The 21,956-nt window shown below is 47.5% G+C and overlaps 1 protein-coding gene across 1 annotated transcript; it reads right to left on the bottom strand.

The window, feature by feature from the left end:
* Positions 1-15,017: 15,017 nt before the first annotated feature.
* Positions 15,018-21,581, bottom strand: LOC311628717 (diamine oxidase [copper-containing]-like). Its single transcript, XM_084896211.1, has 5 exons — positions 21,478-21,581; positions 17,249-18,837; positions 16,107-16,392; positions 15,583-15,715; positions 15,018-15,375 (listed from the first exon to the last, which is right to left on the bottom strand). The coding sequence occupies exons 1-5, from the start codon at positions 21,576-21,578 to the stop codon at positions 15,106-15,108; spliced, it is 2,379 nt and encodes a 792-aa protein (XP_084752337.1). The 5' UTR covers positions 21,579-21,581; the 3' UTR covers positions 15,018-15,105.
* Between the last annotated feature and the right edge of the window lie 375 nt (positions 21,582-21,956).

The following is a 21,956-nucleotide window of genomic DNA, read 5'->3' as shown; positions in this document are numbered from 1 at the left end:
TTGGTTGCACTTATATGTGTGTATATAAGTCTTTTGGTTGATCTCTTATCTCCCCCAGATATCCCTAACCTCCCTGCTTGTTGCTTTATTGTCCCTATGGTTCTTCAGTCTGCTTGTTGCTTTACTGTCCCTATGGTTCTTCAGTTTATAATGGTTAGCCTGGCTAGAGATTCATCAATCTTGTTTTTCCTTTCAAAGAACCAGCTCTTGGTTTTGTTGATCTTATGTATTGTTTCTTCAATCTCTATGTTGTTTATCTCTGCTCTAATTTTTATTATTCCTTCATTCTGCTTACACTGGGCTTTTCTTGTTGCTCTTTTTCTTACTCTTTCAGTTGTAGAGTTAGATAATCTGTTACCATTTTTTTCTTGTTTATTTTTGCAATAGGCTTGTAGAGATATGAACTTCCCTCTCAAGACCACTTTTGCTGTGTCCCATAAATTTTGGATAGTTGTGTTTTCATTGTCATTTGTTTCCAGGATGTTTTTAATTTCTTCCTTGATTTCTCTGGTAACCCAGTCCTTGTTTAATAGCATGCTGTTTAATGTCCATGTGTTTGATTTCTTTGGATTATTTTTATTGTAGTTAATTTCCAGTTTTATGCCACTATGATCTGAGAAGATGATTGATATGATTTCTATCTTCTTGAATTTGAAGAGACTTTGCCTATGTTCCAAAATGTGGTCTATCTTTCAGAATGTCCCATGTACACTTGAGAAGAATGTATATTCTGTGGCTTTGGGTGGAATGTTCTGAAGATGTCAATTAATTCCATCTGGTCTAGTGAGTCATTTAGGATTAATATTTCTTTGCTGATTTTTTGTTTAGACAATTTGTCCAAAGGTGACAGTGGAGTATTAAAATCTCCTACTATGATTGTATTGCTATTAATCTCTCCCTTAATGTCCTCCAGCAGTTTTTTTTTTAAATGTATTTGGGTGCTCCCGTGTTGAGTGCATATATGTTTACCAGGGTTATTTCTTCTTGTTGGATTGCTTCCTTTAGTAGTATGAAGTGGCCTTCATTATCTCCTGTTATGTCCTTCACTTTGAGGTCTAATTTGTCAGATATAAGTATTGCTACCCCAGCTTTTTTTTTTTCTTTTTTTTTTTTTTTCATTTCCATTGGCCTGGAAAACTTTTTTCCATCCCTTCACCCTCAGTTTGTGTGTGTCTTTTTTTCTGAAGTGGGATTCTTGTAGACAACAGATATATGGGACTTGTTTTCTTGTCCAATCTGTTATCCTATGTCTTTTGATTGGAGCATTTAATCCATTTACATTTAAAGTTATTATTGATAGGTACTTATTTGACACCATTTTTATTCTATACTCCTGTGTTCCTTATTTGCTTCCTATTTCTTTATTTTTACAGTAGACCGTTTAGCATTTCTTGCATTGCTGGTTTGGTGGAGATAAATTCCTTTAGTCTTTTTTTTGTCTGTGAAGCTCCTGATTTCACCTTCAATTTTGATTGATAGCCTTGCTGGGTACAGTATTCTTGGATTCAGACCCTTCCTTTGCATGACTTTGTATATTTCATCCCATTCCCTTCTGGCCTGATAAGTTTCTGTGGAAAAATCATTTCCTAGTCTGATGGGGGTTCCATTATATGTAACTTTCTGTCTCTCTCTGGCTGCTTTTAAGATTCTTATTTTGTCGTTGGTGTTTGCTAGTTTAATTATAATGTGCCTTGGGGTCGGTCTTCTGGGGTTCATTTTGCTTAGGACTGTAAGCATCTTGGATTTGTGTGTGTGTGTGTGTGTGTGTGTGTGTGTGTGTGTGTTCATCTATCTCAGAAAAGTTTTATGTCATTATTTATTTTTTTTTAAATAAGTTTTTATTGTTCATATTATTACAAATGCTCCTCCCCCCCCCACCATTGCTCTCCTCCACCAGGTTCCCACCCCACACTCTGCCCTTTCCCCACTCCCCATTGTCCTCATCCATAGGTGCACAGTTTATGTTCAGTCTCTTCCCACATCCCCCTCTCCCCTTTTCCCCAAGAATTGTCAATTCACTCCCCTTCCATACCTCTGATTCTATTATATTCAACAGTTAATATTGTTCATCAGATTTTTTTTTTTAATTTCCTTGGTTTTTAGATTCACTTGTTGATAGTTATGTATTTGTTGTTCATAACTTTATCTTTATTTTTATATTCATTCTCTTCTGAAAGAACCCCCTTCAGCAATTCATATAATTCTGGTTTGGTGTTGATGAACTCCTTTAGCTTTTATTTATTTATTTATTTATTTATTTATTTATTTATTTATTTATTATTAGTGAAGCTCTTTATCTGACCTTCGATTCTGAGTGATATCTTTGCTGGATAGATTATCTTTGGCTGTAGGTTCTTACTATTCATCACCTTGAATATTTCTTGCCATTCCCATCTGGCCTGCATGGTTTCTGTTGAGAAGTCAGCTGACAATCGTATAGGTGCTCCTTTATAGGTAACTACCTGCTTTGCTCTTGCTGCTTTTAATATTTTCTCTTTGTCTTTTGCTCTTGGAATTTTAATTATGATTTGTCTCGGTGTGGTCCTCTTTGGATTCCTTTTGTTTGGAGTTCTGTGCATTTCCTGGACTTGTAAGTCTAATTCTTTCACCAGGTGGGGGAAGTTTTCTGTCACTATTTCTTTCAGTATGTTTTCGATATCTTGCTCTCTCTCATCTTCTGGAACCCCCATAAGTCTGATGTTGGTTAACTTGAAGTTGTCCCAGAGGTTTCTTACATTATCTTCAATTTTCTGAATTCTCTTGCCTTCTAGCTTCTGTGGAGGAGTGTCTTCTGGCTCTTTATGTTCCAAATCTTTGACTTGATTCTTGTGATCTTCCATTCTGTTTTTAGGACTCTGTATAATATTTTTTATTTCAGAGAATGTATTCTTTATTTCTTGTAGATCCCTTATCATTTCTTGTTGATCCCTTATCATTTCTTGTTGATTCCTTATTAATTCTAGTTGATCTCTTTTCATATAGTCATAGGTCTTATCGATCTTTTCTAGGAAATTCTTGAAAAAGCTTATAAGCGTAGATTTGAACTCTATATCCAGTCGTTTTTTGTCCTCCATTTCTTTCATTTGTGATCTATTTCATTGTCACATTTCCCAGCTACAGATGGGGCTGGGTTTCAGGATGGAGCCTACAAACTTGGCTTCCATCAGCCCCACCCTATGCGGTCTCAGTAATTCCCAGGGTCCTTCAGTACTCGCTGCAAGCGCCTCTGAGAGAAAGGTGCCCTCGATTCTCGCCTGCTACCAAACAGTCTATGCTCTCCCCTAATGAGCCCGGTATTGAGGTTCAGTTCAGTTGGAAGTGGAGTTGGAGGTGGCGTTCAGAGCAGTCTGGAGCCCCTGTCGCCTTCCCACCAGGGCAGTCCCGTGGCACAGCCAACGGTCACTTGTTTGCGCTCAATGTGCGCACCACCGGGACCTCCTTTCGCCGCTCCCCCGAGTTCCACCTTACAGCCCAGCTCCCGCTGTGTGAACATGGGTCCCCAGGGTCTGGCTTAGAACTGGGGTTCAGAGCAGTCACAACTGGGGCCCAACGCAGCCGGAGTATTTATCTCGTTCCTGCCAGGGAACGCCAGCCAGGCACTCAGCCGCCCTCCTCTCTGGCTTCGTCCTCTCCCCGTGCTGTGTGTCTCCGTACCTCAGGCTTTTCCAGCTCCTCCGCGCTTCCTTCTGTTTTTCTCCTTGCTTCTCGTTGTAGAATTTCCAGTCAGTCGACTTTCCTGTAGTACTGGGTAATGTCCATTTTATATTTTAGTTGTATTTTATTGAAATTGTTGTGTGCACTGCGGGTAGGTGTTTACCTGGGCTCAGCCATCTTGGATTCTCTCTGTCATTATTTCTTGAAACACATTTTCCATGTCTTCCTCAATTTCCTTTCCTTCTGGAACCCCTATTACTCTAATATTGTTTTGTTTTGTATTGTCCCAAAGTTCACTGTGGCTCTCCTCCTGCTTTTTAATTATTTTTTTCTCTAAAAGCTGCTCCAATTGGGTATTTTTCTCCCCATCTTGTCTTCTAGCTCACTGTTGCGGTCCTCTGGTTCTTCTAGTATGCTCTTGAAGCTTTCTATTGAGTTCTTCATAGTAGCGATGTCATTTTTCATTTCTTCTTGAATCATCTTCATTACCTCTTGGTTCTTCTTCATTTCCTCTTGCGTCTTACTCATATTGTCAAATTTGTTTTCCATTCTTTTTAGCCATCTTATGATCATTACTCTGAATTTTTGCTCTGGTAGGTTGCTTGCCTCTAACTCGTTTACTTCCTTTTCTAGTGGTGCGTGCTTTTCTTTCATTTTTGGGCTGTTTCTTTGTCTCCCCATGGTTTCACTTTTCAGGATGTCTGGTTATGTAGATCTCTCTCTCCTGCGTTGATTTAAAGTCACAAAATACAACACAACCAGGTACAACACACAAGGCACTGAACAGAAATGTATTTGCGATATTAATAACCTCCAATAAAGGTGACCATAGGGGAAGGCAAATTAGGGGATAAGAGAGAAAGAGGAAAAGTAAAAAGAGAAGAGGGAGGGAGCAAAAGAAATAGATAGGAAAAAGATATATATATATATATATATATATATATATATATATATATATATATATATTGTCTCAGAATTGGGAAACAGGGAGAAGAAAAAAGAGAGAGAGAGAGAGAGAGAGAGAGAGAGAGAGAGAGAGAGAGAAAGAATAAGAGGTAAAAGGGGAATAAACTATATATATGGGGAGATAATTTCAATTGAACAACCACTAACCCCAACAAATGCTGGCAACAATACCTGGAGAATAATATAATCTACAACACCCCCTAATTTCCAGCAAAGGAAGGGAAAACAGAAGTAAAACAAACAAACAAACAAACAACACCAATCAAATAAGAAAATACCAAGCAACAGCAACAACAAAAGAATAAGCAAAATACTCTCAATAAAAAGCATAAAAATACAATATAATCAACATTCCCCCAAATAGCATCAGAAGGATAGTGAGGAAAACTTTTTTTTTTTTGCTAGTTAATACAGCTCAGAGAGGGGTGTGCATGCACTTGGCACAGGGGATTGGAAATTAGATATATAAGTAGGGTAGAAATTTTAGCAGGGGGGATACAGAAAGAGTAAGGAAAATCTAAAGCAGGAAAGGGTTAAGATAAACAGGATAGCAACAGGGGGAAGGTTAGAAAGAGAGTGATGGTGTATAGGTCATGTTGAGATAGGGTTAAACAATGTTAAAGGAGAAATGAAAATAAAATGAAGAACACTAATTTCAATGTAAAATAAAAATAAAATAAAATGGCATTTAAAAAATTAAAATAGCAGTAGTAATAATGCTTATTGAACCTAAAAAATGTAATAATTAAAAAGTTAAAATCAAGTGAGGAAAAAAGGAAAAAAAATTTGTTTCTTAAGTAAAAGATGCAAAAAACGAAAATAAAATAAAAAACAAAAAATTTAGCAAAAAAAAGTGTGCATTGTGAAGGCCGTTCACTTCTTCTGTTATTCTGTTTGGCACACCTGTTTCTCAGTCCAGACACCATTGCAGTTCCCTGTGTTCTGCTGCACCTCAGTGGCGATTCCTTAGTTTCTTGGTTTTCGATCAAATAAAACTAGTAGTAAACACAGTCAGTTTGTACTTCAGACCCTAGGTGGCAGTGTTTCTGGATTGATGTCCCCGTCTTTTAGGCTGCTCTAGCCTTCTTTTTCTATGACACTCAATACCGTTTTTTTTTGTGTGTGTGTTTTTTTGCCTCGGAGCTGAATCCTGGATGATTTCTCCCTGCTTTGCTTCTCAGCTTCCAGAAAAGCAGTTTCCCCCTGCTGCCTCTTAGGGTCAGCCAATCTGGGTGATCTCTCCTTTGTAATCAGAAGCAAAGTATTGCAGGGGAACCAGCCTAGGTGTGTGGTGGGCTAGTCTGCACGCACTTACGAACAGACTGCTTTCCAACTCCTATGTTCTCCTTAAGTGTCGGATCAGAATGGATTGCTCCCTAGAGCAGTGTTTCCCAACCTTCTCTCATGATGAGAATCACCTGGTGGAGTTGTTAAAACACAGATTCCTGAATCCCAACTAAGAAGTGCTAAACTAGAATTTTTGGGAACATATAGGTAAAATTGTATACTTAACTAGTGCTTTAGGACAGATGTTATATACAGAGCACTAAGTTAGGTATGCAATTTTACCTATATGTTCTCAAAAATTCTAGTTTAGCACTTCTTAGTTGGGATTCAGGAATCTGTGTTTTAACAACTCCACCAGATGATTCTCATCATGAGAGAAGGTTGGGAAACACTGCCCTAGAGAACCCCACTATTAGAAGCCTTGGGGACCCCTGTCTGCTCTCTCAAATCACACCAAACCCAACAGCGGGGGGCTTTTGTGGACACAGATTTCCGTGGTCCCAGCACACGCTTTTGCCTCTGCCGCCACACTGGCCGCAGCTTCTGCGGCTGCCGCTTTCGCTGTTGGGACACAGACACCCCACGTTATCCCAGCCAAAATTCAACCTTTCTGTGGAATCTGCATGTCCGCACTGGTGGGGGTCCCCACAGTTGTAGTCTTCCCAAGTTTCAGGTAAGATCCCCAGTTGCAGCACTGATGTGGTTGTGAGAGGCAGCACTTACAATTGTTTACCTGGCCGCCATCTTCCAGGAACAGGAGCTGAAGGAGCGTTTTGATCACTTCTAAAGCCAATTGGGTGATTCTGGCTAGGCACCTGGCTGTCTCCAGGGACCAGCCTGCTGCACATTGATTCCCAACCAGTTCCCTGCAGTCCCAGGCTCCCACCATGCAGTCCTACTTGGTTATGTCCTGCCAATGCAGTCTCCCTTTATAAGCTGGTTGGAGATGGTTCTGTTACTTCAAGTAAAGACAAGAGGAGACTAATCCACAGAATTAAAACAATTCACCAATTCAACAAATTGTGCTTTCCTGGCCAATAAAGAAGTGCCTGTGCTTGTTGGTGGTGCTCCTCTTGCCCTTGTGAGTGCTGCTTGCCCTTTTGACTCAAAAGTGAATCACACGGTGGCCTGAGACAACCCGAGAGGTTTGGAGGCACGGTCTTCGGGGCCTGGAGATGGAGAGTCAGAGAGGACAGAAAGAGTAAGGGGTGCAACAAACAGATAAAACATCTGAGTGATTGGAAGACATTCCCTGCAGGAAGGCAGGCATCTGGCCGCTCTATCTTTAGCCTTCCAGGCCTCCAGGTCCTCCCCAGGCACACCTTTCAGGAACATGAACTTGGACCCAGTGTTGCAAACAGTAGGCTAGCCTCAGAGCCTGGCTTCTGGTGGGAACCTTTGGCAGGGGAGTCTCAGCAGCTCAGGGCGCCACCTAGTGCCCAGCTGGTGGCGATGCCGGCAAATCGCTCCCCCGCCCCTGCCTTGCCCCTGAGAACAAAGAAAGGGAGCCCAGAAACAACAGGCCTTCATTGCCTGGGAAGTCCTGGCAGAGGGAGGGTAGGGAGGTGATGAAGAAACAAGCCCCTTGCTCTTTTGACATGTACCCTTGAATTCACGTGTCCTTGTAAAATATGCTTCTTTGCTGCCTGAGGTTTAAAAATAGTGCTTCTTTTCTCTGTCCTTCTTCAGGGTCCTTACTGTTACTGAAAGAGGAATGGCTGGGTTGCTTGGGTGCAGTGTTTTGTTCTTGTGCCCCAGCTCCTGAGTGTGGGAAGTTGAGAGTTATTGAAATATCCCGCCACTCAATTTGTTCACGTTGTACCCCTTTGTTTCCTTTCAAATTTCCATTTCCCCAGTTGTAGGGAGATGTAACTGACATGTTACATTGCATTAGTTTTAGGTGTATGATGTGATGATTTGAAACATGTAAATAATGCAAATGATCACCACAACAAGTTGTTAACACCCATCACCACGCAGAGTCACAATTTTTTTCCTGTGATGAGAACTTTGAGGATCTATGCTCCTACAAACTTTCAAATGTGTAATAAGGTATTTTAAACTACAGCCATGCTGTACATTATCAGCCCCAGAAATGGTTATAACTGGGGTTTGTACCTTTTTTTTTCTTTTCTCATTTTTTTTTTTTTATTAAGGTATTATATGCGTACATACATTATGAGTTTGTTTCTTTTGAGCACTGTGATCCATTCCATTTCTGGCAACAACTACCCATCTGTTCTGTTTCTGAGCTCCGTGTCTTTTCAAACAATTTAGAGTTAAAGGAATAAGAAACCTGAAAAAGTAAGAAGAGTTTTACTCTGCTTTGCTTGAGGAATGCCACATGTATTTTCTCAAGTTAAAAGAAAATCCTTTTATTTTGAAATAATTATAAAATCACAAGGGATAGCAGAAATTGTACCAAGCATCTGAGTCCCCTTCATTCCGATTTCCCCAGTGGTGACATCTTAGTGCTGAGTACAAAGTCACAACAGGACCTTGATGTTGGTACACTGCTAGCTATGCCACAGAAGGGACTCAGTTTCCACCATGTTTATCTGCTGGAAATCTGTGAATCCACCACAAAAATCAAGATGCAAAGCCACCAGCAGCCTCCCTCTTTTATTCACATGCCTCGCCCACTCCTACTCACCTCTCCATCCTGATGATTTCCTCATTTCGAGATGCCATCTGGATGATATCATTCTGGATGCATTGTTTTGGGGTGGACTTTTGTTTTTGCCAAGCATAATGCCTGGATCACAAGCTCATTGCTTTTCATTGCTGATCAGTGCTCTGTTGTACAAAGTTTGTTCAGGGATTTCTCCACTGAGGAACATTTGGGATGTTAGCAGTCCACTATCCTATCTAAGAAAAGAGTAATACTCAAATTGACCGTACCTCTGCTACATCCACAAGTTAACCTAACCATGAATGTGGCCACGGAGTGAGCAGGAGGTTTGGGTTTCCCTGGCAATTGAGGAAGCCAAGCTTTCCACATACCTTGGCAGCTTCTGGACTCTACTCAAGGTTACAAAGTTTCAATTATAGGAGATAAATAAATCCCAGCTACCAAGGCCTTTGCATGGTTTGCCAGGGGGCATGCTTGGCCTGTAAACCACCACAGGCCCCTCCCCCTGGCCAAACCATGCCCCAAGGGAACCCCTACCGTGATCTGTGACATTCTTGAGGGCAAAGCAGTTGAACCCCACCCATACATCAGGCGTCTATCTTATGTAATAAAAGAGTAATAAGCAAATTGACCGTCACTCCAACACACAAGATGGCTGCTCCCTTGTGGTCAAATATGGCTGTCCCCATTTGGACACAAGATGGCTGCCACAAGATAGACAGCAGGGGAGGGCTCTTGGGAGGGACCAGGTCTGCAAGGGAGGGCAGTTGGGGGTGATCAGGCCTGTAGGGGAGGGCAGTTTTGAGGGACCCAGGCTTGCAGGGGAAAGAAGTTGGGTGGGACCAGGTCTTCAGGGGAGGGCAGTTAGGGGAAAACAGGTTGGCAGGAGAGTGTTTAGTGGGTGATCAGACTGGAGGGCAGAAGTGGTTAGGGGCAATCAGGAAGGCAGGCAGGCAAGCAATTGGGTGCCAGCAGTCATGGATTGTGAGAGGGATGTCTGACTGCCCATTTATGATTGGGCTTAAACTGGCAGTCAGACATCCCTCAAGGAGTTCCAGATTGGAGAGGGTGCAGGCTGGGCTTAGGGATCTCTCCCCCGCCCTCCCGTGCCCAAATTTTGCGCACCAGGCCTCTAGTGATGAATAAGTCTGCTGTGAACATTAGTGTACAGGTTTTTTTTATTTTATATTTAAAAAAAAATTTTTTTTTTTATGAACATAGGAATCCCTTTCTCTGGGCTCAATGCCCAAGATAAGACTCCTGGCCATGTGTAAATGCGGGGTTAATTTTATCAATTTTTCTAAAATAGAAAGGAGAAACTCCAGATTATGGGATGTGGATTTGGAAGAGACCCCAGGACAGGGAATCATGCAATGCAATAGAGCATGTAACTCATCGCATGTGCAGTAATAAGTTACAGATGAAAGAGGTCCAAGATGGCAGTGTAGGTAAATATCTAAACTGCTGCCGTGCACAACAATTTCAAAACTACAACTAAAAGACAAAATGTCTATTACCCAGAACCATGGGAAAGCTGGCGGAGTGGAAGTTCTACTACTAGACTGAAAGAGAAAAGAACAATCAGTTATTTTGAAAAACTGATGTACGGGGGCGTGTGCATGATACGGGCTGGCGGAGGATCCCTGCTGGCTGCGGGCATTGCTTTCTTCAACCCGAAGAGAGACAAGCTTCCAATTTCTCTGAAATACATTTTCTGGGGAGAAGCTGGACTGTCTGCCACTGGTGGGAAAGTGGCTTGCTTGCAGAGCTGTGTGCAAGAATAATTGTTTGCTGTTTTGGGGTGTGAGACGCAGGGACACAGTTGGAGAGGCAGAGAAGGCTCACTGCCAGCCATTGCTGTTTGCCACGCCTTAGCCTAGTGATGCCCTGAGACTCTGTCCTGCACAATCTACAAACACACCCAAGCTTCATGCAGCGGCTTTTGCATATAAATGGCCTTCTCTATTGCAGTTTAACCTAGCAAACTTGCAACCCAGTGCAGATAGCTCCAAAGCCTCCAAGCTCCAAGTAGAGAGGAGAGGACTGTGGTTCTTGCTGTAGCTCCTGCAGGATGGCTTCAGACAGTAGCTGAATTGCACCCCATTGGAGATCCAGAAGCCAGTGTACCTAGTGGTCAGTGTGAAACACCAGATTTCAATTCCTCACATCCATAAGTGACACATTCGGGAGGCAGACTCAGTGAGCACCAAAGCCCCACTGAAATAAGGCCTACACCAGAAGTGTGTCTCCAGCACAGCAGTTTTTCCATTATGGACCTAGCGGGTCCCCACAGCCAATTGGCCTGGAGGTCAATTCCTCCCAGTGTATCAACAGCAATCAAGGCTTAACTACACTAAGACTTTGCATTCAGCTCACAAAGGGGTGTACCAAGAGCAACCACCTCGGGTGATTGGGAAGGCTGAGCTACTGGCCCATATAGGTCACCTACCACACAAAGCCACTCCATCAGAACAGGGAGGCAGCCAAAATGCAGAGACACAGAAGCATGTCACAAATGGGAGAGATGGAGGAAAGTAAACTACTGGATGACACAGAGTTCAGAACCACATTTATAAGGTTACTCAAGAATCTTCTAAAAACCACTGAGAAACTTGAAGAGACCTTCAAGGACATTAATGAGAATTCCCCCTTCCCCCCCCCCAAAAAAAAGGAAAAGGACCAGTCAGAAATTAAGCATACACTGTCTGAAATAAAGAATATACAGAAACTCAACTGTAGATCAATGTACCTCAAAGTCAAACCAAAGATTTGAAATATTAGGAAGCAAAAAACACCCAACCAGAGAGGCAGAAAGAAAGAGGAATTCAAAAGTGTGAGGATAGTGTAAGGAGCCTCTGGGATGGCTTTAAGCGTGCAGACATCTGGATTTTTGGGGTGCCAGAAGAAGAGATAGAGCAGGATATTGAAGGCCCATTGAAAGAAATAATGATAAAAAACTTTCCCTACCTGGTGAAAGAAATAGACTTACAAGTCCAGGAAGCTCACAGCATCCCAAACAAGAGGAATCCAAAGAGGACCACACCAAGACACATCATAATTAAAATGCCAAGGGCAAAAGACAAAGAGATAATCTTGAAAGCAGCAAGAGAAAAACAGTCAATTACCTACAAGGGAGTACCCATATGACTGTCAGTTGATTTCTCAACAGAAACTATGCAGACCAGAAGGGAGTGGCAAGAAATATTCAAAGTGATGAACAGCAAGAACCTACAATCACCGAAACTGGTTTGGCTCAGTGGACAGAGCGTTGGCCTGCGGACTGAAAGGTCCCAGGTTCGATTCTGGTCAAGGGCATGTACATTGGTTGCAGGCACATCCCCGGTAGGGTGTGTGCAAGAGGCAGCTGATCGATGATTCTCTCTCATCGATGTTTCTAACTCTCTATCCCTCTCTCTTCCTCTCTATAAAAAATCAATAAAATATATTTTAAAAAAAAGAACCTACAACCAAGATTACTCTACCCAGCAAAGCTATCATTCAGAATTGAAGGGCAGATAAAGAGCTTCACAGACAAGAAAAAGCTAAAGGAGTTCATCACCACCAAACCAGGATTACATGAAATGCTGAAGGGTATTCTTTAAGAAGAGGAAGAAGAAAAAAAGGTAAAAGTAAAAATTATGAACAACAAAAAGACATCAAATACATATTTACCAACAAGTGAATCTAAAACTCAAGTGAATAAAAAAATCTGAAGAACAGAATGGACTAGTGAATATAATAGAATCAGGGACATAGAAAGGGACTGGACTGACAATTCTCAGGGATAAGTATGCCTGAGGCATGCGGGAAGAGATTGGACAAAAATCTTATACCTATGGATGAAGACAGTGGCGGGGTTGGGGGAGGGGTAAAGACATGGGGTGGGGAGGGGAATCAGGTGAAGGGGACGTATGGGGGGGAAAAAGAGGAACACCTGTAATAATCTGAACAATAAAGATTTATTATAAAAAATAAAAAAGAAAATAAAAGGCTAATATGCAAATCAAAAAAATTAAACAAAAATAAAAAAATAAAACCTAAGCTGGACTTGGGCTTCTCCAGGGCACTTATATTTTTAGAGGTCCAGTCAGACTGGTCATTCTCATGGCGTCTCCCTATCTTTTGTCAGTGTTAGGACTTGGGTAGGGACATCTGCTAGTCTCCCTTCTTCCACTTGGGCAGAGCCTGAGGATAGAGCCACCTTCCTGGCCCGAATGCTGTGCCCTTGGGAATGTTGGGGTCACAGCTGGGCTCTAGGCCAGACCAGACTTCCAGTCTCAAAATGAGATGACGGTCCAGGACAGCTCTCTCAGTGGCACTGCCCTGTCTCTCTGGCTTGTCTCCCCAGCGTGACCCAGACTTCTGAGGAATGGGATTCTAGCTTCCTTGTCTTTGTCCCCTGTGCATCCTGGGTTTGCATCAGGCTTAAAGCAAGGAAAAGCAAGGAGAGCAATGCTGGTAAGTAGGCTCCAGGGACTAGAAAGGAAGGAGGTGGGAAACTGGTTGCCTGCGAGGACCACCAGGGACCGGATTTTATGAGAGGGAGAAGTGAACTCTCTGGGGTCCTTGGGGTTCCTTTCTCAGGGGCAAGGCTCAGGTTCTCTTGCCATCTCCTTAGGGGGAGACAGTGTGGTCATCGCCAAGGGAACAGCCCAAATCATATTTAGGGCCAAGGGACAAAGAAGGGACAGGGTGGGGAGGGCAGGGGGTGAGGAGTAGGTGTACTTTTGGTGTACTTGCATTTACTAAGCTATGGGTCGGTCCCTCAGTCCCTCCACAAGCATGGCCGGGAGCCCACTAAATGCTGCCTGGGACCGACCCTGAGATTTAGGAGCAGATGGGCCTCTGAGAGGGGCTTCCTATGAGGGAAGAGCTTCCAGGGCAGGACTAGTGCTCTCAGGGCCACCACATAGCTCCGGCACTACCCCAGACAGGTGAGGACAGACAGCGGTCAGCAGTCTGCAAGCAGAAGAGGGACTTCATGTGACTTTGATGGCACCTTGCTTGTGGATCTCTAGCCTCCAGAGCTGTGAGCAATAGAAGCCCCGCCTATGGCATTTTGTTATAGCTGCATGACAAGACGAAGAGGACAGGCAGCCACTTTTCTAGAGTTTTAATAAATCAACTAGGCACCTGTTGCAGGAATATTCCTGCAAGACTTACGGTGGGCTTCCCTCCTGCCACCCCCACCTGTCCTGCCTGTCCCACCACACCCATGGCCACTGCCACTACTGTTTCCACAGCCACTCTCACTGCTGCTGCTGTGTTCCTGCCCCACCCACTTGACCTGCCGCGCCCGCTTCCTCCCACTGCAGCCCCCTCTGCGGCCAAGCATGCTGCCTCTGTGCACGTCGCCCAGCCCCATCCCATACTCACTGCCAGTGCTGTCCCTCCAGCAGCCACAGCCTCCTTGCTTTCCACTTTCCCTCTCTCTTCCTTCTATGCTGTCTTCAGTCTTCACTCCTCCATCCCTCTGCATATGCAAATTAACCACCATCTTTGGTGGCTTAATTTGCATACTTGCTCTTATTGACTGGTGGGTGTGGCTTGTGAAGTGGAGTGATGGTTAATTTGCATATTACTCTATTATTAGGTTAGATATAAACATGTGTGTAGACTTATAAGTAAATATACATCTTTCTCTCATGTGGAAGTTGGCATATAAAAAGCTGTAGAGATTGTTCTATGCTAGTGTTCTTTTCCTCCTTAGGTTCCCCCATCGGTACAGAGAACACGCTCTTTCACGCTTCTTTTATGATCCCCTAGAATTGCACCGTGTGGATGTGCCTTAGTTTATTCAGACCTACAAGCTCTCTCCCATAGATGGGCGTTTGGGTTGTTTCCAGATTTTGCTATGACAAACAGCTCTGCAGTGAGTCACTGTGTCCACGCTTGTTTCTGTGTTTGTGAGTAGATCTCTGGGATAAACCTCTAGACATTGGATCGATGTGTCCAAGGGTAGAGGTGTTGGCAGTTTTGCTAGATGTGGAAATCAGGGAAAACCCCGTCATTGACCCTGCAGATGTGCCCCGGGAGTGGCTGGGCCAACCCAGTGCCCAGAGCCCAGCCGCTCCCGGGGCACATCTGCAGGGTCAATGACGGGGCTTTCCCCGATTTCCACATAATCTCTCTGGAGCCTATCAGACTGACTGAGGGTCACCTGGGGCTCAGGTGCTCAGAACAGGCCTTCTACTCCCCTCCTCAAACAGTAGGGTGTTAGGGTCTCCCTACAGTTGCATTAATTTGCCTGCCCCTCGGTGACCTAGTGGAGTTCCCCCACAAACTCCCTAGAGGGAGCTGTCAGCCTCAGACTTTTAAAACCAATGTGACAGGTAAAGTTCGTGTTTCAGTGGCTGTCATTTGCCTTTGTAATGGAAGTCTTTTCTGGGATGGAGTAGACCAAGGTGAATGGAAGCCAAGGAAGGGCAGGGGTGTGTCTTGCCCGCTGTGCCCCCCACAAGAAGCAGCACTTGGAGCTGAGCTCTGGAGGGTTTATTATCAGTCCCTGGTTGGTGGGGTGGGGGACTTGGGCTTGTAATGAGGAGTTATCTGGGGGCAGGGGCCCTTCACACAGGCCTGTAAGTCCCATTGTAGCTAAGGGGGGTAGGCGTGAAGCAGTGCCTGCCCTCCTTAGGGATCCATCGCTGCACGTAGTTGGGGCCCTTGTCCCGAGGCCACACGATCACGGTGTCCCTGGATGCCACGGATGGGTCCTCGGGGAAGAAGTTGAAGGGCCGGAGCAGGAAGCCCACGGAGTTGCCCGGGGTGGCCGTGTTGGGGATGTCCTCTGAGTGGGGGATGTGCAGGAAGCCCACTGTCACCCAGGCCACCAAGTCCTGTGGGAGAGAGGGGTGGGCAGCACTGATGGGCTCAGAGAGGTGAGGGGTGAGCCATCCCTCCAGCTCTACTTATAAGGAATGGGCAGGTCTGGGGACCACTGAGCTTGCTGTCCTCACAGCAAGATGCTGCTGGCACAGGTCCCGGGACAGGACAGGGCACAGCTCTAGTCTTGGGCTGGGGCAGGAGGAAGGCGGAGCCAGTACCTCTTCTTCAATGTTCTCATTGTTTCGAAGAAACTCCTCAAAGACCACAGGCGGGTCCCAGGGGTCGTTCTGGTTGTAGATGCTGCTGCTGCACAGCTCAGACTCCCGGTACTTGGTCACTGCCAGGGGGTACCTGCCGGGTAGAGCAGCCAGGAGGCTCTGGGCACTGTGGTGGCCCAGCCGCTCCCGGGGCACATCTGCAGGGTCAATGTCGGTGCTTTCCCTGATTTCCACATCATCTCCTGGGTCTGTCAGTCTGACCGAGGGTCAGCAGGGGCTCAGGGGCTCAGAACAGGCTATCCACTCCCCTCTTCAAACACAGAGCCATGCCCTGGAACACACACATGCACACACATGCACCACACACACACACACACACACACACACACACACACACACACGTCCAGATACACTGCCACACAGCCCAGAGTCTCATAGACAGAAATACAGCCTCACCAGACACAGGAAAACATAGGGCAGGGCCTCCAGCCTTCCCTCCTCCTCCCGCCTCCCAGCCTCCTCACCTGGCCCAGGTGACAGCCCGCTCCTCCTGCCAGCCAGGCGGTAGCACCTGCTCAGCCATGGAGTGGATCTGCAGCCTGTAGCTGCGCTGGTGGTCCCAGCGGTTCTCCTTGGGGCTGGAGAAGAGCAGGTACTTGGGCAGAGTCTGTCCGAAGCGGAAGGTTGCCTGGCGCTCCCGGGAGTACCCCTTCTGCTCTAGTGTTGGCTGGACCAGCTGGTGCTCCGGGCTCCAGGGGTTGGTGATGTTTTCTAGCTTCATGCCCAGGGTCTGGAAGCTATTCTTGGTGCCTGCATGTGTGAATGGAGATGCAGAATGAAGATCCAGCCCCCAAAACACCATGCCCCATTACACTGTGTTCTCCACCCCAGACCACATCCAGCAGCAAACCATCGGGAGCGAAGAGGGTGTTAGAGTTTGCATGGAGCCAGCTGTGGGGGGAAGGAAGGGAATAAACACAAAAACCACCAGGGAAACCAGAGGACGATGCCATAGGTCACAGCTGCTGTGGTGGTTGTGGTGGGACTGTGGGCAGTTCCTTGGAGCCCTGGGCCCCAGGCTCTGGGCTGTCCTGCAGTCCCAGAGGGCGGCCCTCTGTCCCCAGGCTGTGTCCACCCTGCTGTGTCCGGGGCATGGAAAAAGGGACTGTGCCTGGTGGGGAGGGTGGTGTTAAGAAGGGGAGTCATCATCTGGTCCTGGGGGCCGGTTCCGACTTGATGTCAGGCCACATCCTGCTCGTTGCCCATTCCGTGGTGACACCATTAACCCAGGAGACACAGTGACTAACCCCCATGGAGCTGCGTCCACCTCCAGGTGCCAGGAGCAGCAACCTTGCTGACATTCGAGGCACTGTCCTCTCTGCTACTCTGAGTCCACCTTTCTGCCGACCCAACGGGCCCAGGGCCCAGGGGTCAGCGCAGCCCCAGGGCAGGCACAGGGTCCAGGCTGCTGCACCCTGCGGCAGCACTGGGTGCTGTTCCTGGTCACCTTTCCTGGGGCACAGGGACTCAATCTTGTGAGCTCAGAAGCTGGCAGGGCACGTTCTCCTGATGATGTGCCTGGGGGGCACAGCTTCATCTCCACAGTGGAGTTAGTGTCTGCACACGGATGTCTGATCTGGGGACGTTTGGCGCCAGGGATTCCTACCTGCCACGTCCAGGTCTACGCGGTAGTGCACCAGGTGAGTGTGCATGTTGCCGAGCAGGTGCGTGTGCAGGCGCGTCCCGTGACGCAGCCCTTCGGGCGTGTAGAAGGTGGCGTGCACGTAGCCAGTAGCATGCATCTTGCCCTCCATCACCCCGTTGGGGTAGAAGATGAAGTCCCAAATGTAGTCGTAGTTGTAGACTGTGGACGTGGTCCGCAGCACCAGCACCTGGCCCTCGAGCCCTGCATAGAAGTTGAAGCCTCCGTTGAAGTCGGAGTTAAAGTGGCGCCGAATGGGCACCCCCATGGGCATCTCAAAGACACAGAGTGCCCGGGGGTAGTGGACAGGGTCGTCGGCATCATAGTAGTGGAGGGCATCCAGGAAGGTGGCCGTCTCCGGGCAGTCGATGCCAGGGGCCAGCTCATGGGTGACGGTGCCCAAACCCCAGCCCACGTCGATGTACTTGGTCTGCATGCCTGCGGGTGTGTGGCCTCCGTACAAAGCCACTGCCTCCTGGACGCTCACCTCATAAGCAATGCGCTCCCCACCGAAATGCACGTTCAGCACCTGCAGCCCCGTGGAGGACCGCAGCCTGTAGGCGAAGCTCCAGCCCCCATAGTGCACGGCGTTGCCCTCCAGCCTGTAGCGGGGACCGTGGGGCTGGATTAGGTGGGGGCCCTTCCCAGTGAGGGGACTGGGGAAGTCCCCGCGTGGCTTGTAGGATGAGAAGAGGGGTGGCTCCCCGGCGCCTTTGGCCCCCGGGCCCTCTGGGGGCAGGTCCTCCAGGATAACCACGTCCACCTGTCCGGCACGGTACTTCCGAGCCAACTCTTCTGGGCTTTGGTAGAACTTCCCGTTGTACCAAAGCTGCTCCACTGCCCAGTCCTGGGCATTCCTGCTGCTGTGGTCCAGGAGGAGCTCCAGGCCAATGGGGTGCAAGAAGAAGCCTTCCACAAAGCGCTCCAAGATGAACCACGTGCGGCGCTCTCCTGAGGCCAAGCCCCGAGGGGCCACGTCGGTGAAAGTCAGGCATCGGGTTTGGCAGTCGTGGAAGGAGAAGCCCGTGGTGTCCAGGAAAAATTGGTGCAAGGGCCTGGTGGCCTCCTTCAGGGTGTGGTCCAGTAGGACATACTCCGCCGAGGTGATGGGCCTGGAGTTCCAGGACAGCCGGTGCCCAGACCTGGGGGGCAGCAGGCGCATGTAGTGGGGCCTTGGCAGGGGCCCCACGGCAAACTCTGTGATGTTGGGATGCTCCTGGGCTCCGAAGAAGATGACGGCACGCGCCTCCCTTGCGGGCCGCCTCTGACCGTGGTCCAGAAATTTCAGCACCTGCTGCTTCCTGGGCAGCAGCATCTCAATGAGGAACACGGAGTTCTTGTTGATGGTCTCTGCTCGGGAGGGCTCCAGCCTCAGGTCCTTCTGGGCCCAGAGGAAGCTGTGCACAGCCTTCAGCTCCTGGGCGCTCAGGTCAGCGAACACCCCGGCCTGGCTGCGCAGGGTCCGGGGGGAGTGGTTCGCCATGGCCAGTGTCTGCAGCATCAGGATGGCAGCCAAGGCCCAGCCGAGGGCCGGGCTCTCTCGCCTCATGGCTCTAAAATGCGGGAGAGATGAACTTAGTTGTTTTATGGGAAGACAAGTGTTTCTATTAGGCTCGCCCTGTAGTTTCCCTATAGACACAGCTTCATCCCTTGGCCACCAGGTCAGCCAGAGGCCATCCTAAGGCGGTTGGGGCCCCAGACTGCTCAGGTCTGTGCTTTCTATTGATTTTAATTCCACACTCTCCTCGCTTGTCAGTATGCCTCGTTTGGTCCTGCAGATTTTATCACCTACGTCAACTCTGATTTCCCCTTATCTGTGCGTTATCTCAGTGTGGCTGCACCTCCACCTTTAGGGTGACTGATCCAGTGCCTGTGACGCAAGGAACCCCTCCAATGCATTTCTTGTGTCCTGTGTCTGGACAAAAGGGGTGCAGTGATAAATTATAAACCCCTACCTGGTCAGGTCACGGTGGGTAGCAACAGCCAGGGCTATGAAAGGTTTTTAAGCCTGCCTTGGCCAGTGCTGCTGTCTGTCAACGTTATCACACCTTTGAAATACCACAGTGACCCTCTTTTTCATCCTTCTAAGATGTAACCATCCTCAAGGGAGCACACTATCTTGTAGATTGAGCACTGGCCCTTGCTTTCTTGCATCTTCATGTCATCTTTCTCTACTCTCAATGTGTAACTGAGACTTATAAACTGTCATTCTCAGGAGGACTTGAGATCCTGCTTCCTGTCACTTGTCATCAGTCTTGGCTCAAATAAACTCTTATAAAAATTATCTATAGGTTTGGATATTTCTTATGTCGACATGGGTATTCATAGTAGAACTCTATTTTGATACACCAGAACATTTTTCATTCTAAATTTGAAATGCAGAGCAGAAGTTCAAAGGGTGGACTCTGGGATCAGGCTGCCTGGGTTCAAGAGCTACATGTCCCGCCACTAGGACCAGCTGTGTGACCTTGGGCAGGTTGCTTAAACTCTCTGGGCTTCCATTTTCTCACTTGTACTATGGAAATGAACAACCATAGCACCTATTTCCTACGGTTTTGAGGGAAATCAATTGGTCAGCAGAATAATGTGTTTAGAACTGTGCTTACCTTCTAGAAAGCACTCAGGAATCCCTAACTACTCTTCTTTAATATTTTTATTGATTTCATAGAGGAAGAGAGAGATAGAAAGAACAATGATGAGAATCATTGATTAGCTGCCTCCTGCACGCCCCCATAAGGATCACGCCCGCCACCCAGTCATATACCCCAACCAGGAATTGAACTATGACATCCTGCTTCATAGTTTGACACTCAACCACTGAGCCACCAGGGCCGGGACTACTCTTTAAAAGCCAATCCTCAGGAGAGGCTCAGTGGTACCAGAAGATTTTAAATATAAGCAGTGTAGATGGATTTGACTGAGATTAGGCTGCAGACTATGGCTGAGTAAGGACTAGTTGGCCAGTGCTGCCCGGCAGCTTTGTGTCCTTGGTGGGGCGCTCAGGTTGTGGCCGATTGACCATCCTTGGCTCTTAGCAGGGCACTTCAGGGTGTGGCCATCCCAGGTGTTGATACAGGGAGATGTCCTTTTCCCTTTCATTTCTGGGGTGGGTGTGGTCAGGGCCTTCACTCATCACCCATCCCCCAGAGCAGCCAATCAGTCCCTGTGCCTCGCCCTGTCCCCCAGGCCCTGGTGCAAGGCCAGGGACTCACCTGACTCTGTGCTGTCCAGCCTGAAGGGATGGGTGAGACACAGGAGCCCTGGGGGAAGCCAGAGACCGCAGAAGGCTACAGGGTGAGCTCTTGTTTTACTATTACATTTTGGGTCAGCCTCCTTTTAAAAGTAGACTTTACTTTTTAGAGCAGTTCTAGGTTCACAGCAAAATTGAGCACAAGGTACAAAGACTTCCCATCTGCCCCCTGCCTCCCACATGTACAGTTTCCCTCATTTTCAACACTCCTCACCAGAGTGGTACATTTCCTACAATCAGTGAACCTACACTGACACACCATTAGCACCCAAAGTCCATAGTTTACCTTCGGGTTCACTCTTGGTGCTGCACACTCCATGGTTTGGACAGGTGTATACTGAAATGTAACCACCATTGCTAATCCCACAGAGTAGTTTCACTGCCCTAAAAATCCTCTGTGCTCAGCTACACAGCCCTCCCCACCCCCACCCCCTGATCTTTTACCATCTCCATAATTTTCCCCTTTTCCAGAATGTCATAAGGTCGAACTCACCAGTCTGTAGCCTTTTCAGGCTGGTTTCCCCCACCCAGGAATATGCATTCAAGTTCCTAATGTCTTTTCTTGTCTGGCTCCCCTTTTTAGAACTGCTTATCCCCAAATGCCTTTCTGCTCTGTAGAAGAGGGAGGTGACTTGGCTGTTCCTTTAAGTTTATCCTCCCTGCACAGTCCTGTGAGTGGTGTCCCAGTGGGCAGCCAGGGCTTGGACTGTGGCACTGAGGCCACGGGAGGGGAGAACGTGGCAGCCTGTGGGCTCTGCTCCTCTCCACCTGAGAACAGCATCCACCTCCCCACTGAGCCTTTACCATCTCGCCTCTGCGAGATTGCCCCTTGCTTTCTGGGCCTCTGGAGTCTTCATTTCTCCTGGCCCTCACTCCAGGCCTCACTTCCCTCCCCTCCCTCTCATCCCCTTCTCGACTTTCCCGATGGTCCTTCAGAACATACCTGTGTGCTCTGCTCCTCTTGCCTCCACAGCCAGCCTTTGTCTGGGCTCCTTCTGGAGCTTTATAGCTCTGTTGGACCCGCCCTAGAGGGAGGGACAGCATGAGGGCGGGGCCGACTAAGGTGTGGACCCACATAGGATTCAGAGGGCTCCACAGTGGGCAGGGCAATGGCCCAGGATGGGCACCGGGTTCTGCTGCCATGGGGACCCTGTTGCCCTTACAAGTACCCAGGTTTGGAAATGCCCCAAGCCTCCATCACTTCAGCCATGGGGCTCACTTTTGTTTCTCCCAACACCCGTGTCCTAGTTGTCTGTTTCCTTTCATTCCTCCTGCCACAGGGCACCGTCCACAAGAGCTGTCTACGGTGTCGTATTCCCTGTTGGGAGCAATGTGAACTGTGTGATGCCATAATTTATTAAAGCAAATGTTGAGTTGCAGAGACCAGAGATAAAGACAAGAGGAAATTTACCAGCAAGCAGT

The sequence above is a fragment of the Pipistrellus hanaki genome, assembly GCF_964339955.1.
Source record: "Pipistrellus hanaki genome assembly, chromosome: 10".
Classification (NCBI taxonomy): Eukaryota; Metazoa; Chordata; class Mammalia; order Chiroptera; family Vespertilionidae; genus Pipistrellus; species Pipistrellus hanaki.
The sequence above is the reverse complement of the archived record's forward strand: the minus strand, read 5'-3'. Positions and strand labels throughout refer to the sequence as shown.

Bases quoted from the DNA above. Each gene is read 5' to 3' on its own strand.
- LOC311628717 (XM_084896211.1), bottom strand. From the start codon at position 21,578: ATGCTGTCCCTCCCTCTAGGGCGGGTCCAACAGAGCTATAAAGCTCCA. The intron at 18,838-21,477 runs GTATGTTCTGAA...CCCGCATTTTAG, and splicing joins AAGAGGAGCAGAGCACACAG to AGCCATGAGGCGAGAGAGCC. The intron at 15,716-16,106 runs GTGAGGAGGCTG...TCTACCCGGCAG, and splicing joins CGGGCTGTCACCTGGGCCAG to GTACCCCCTGGCAGTGACCA.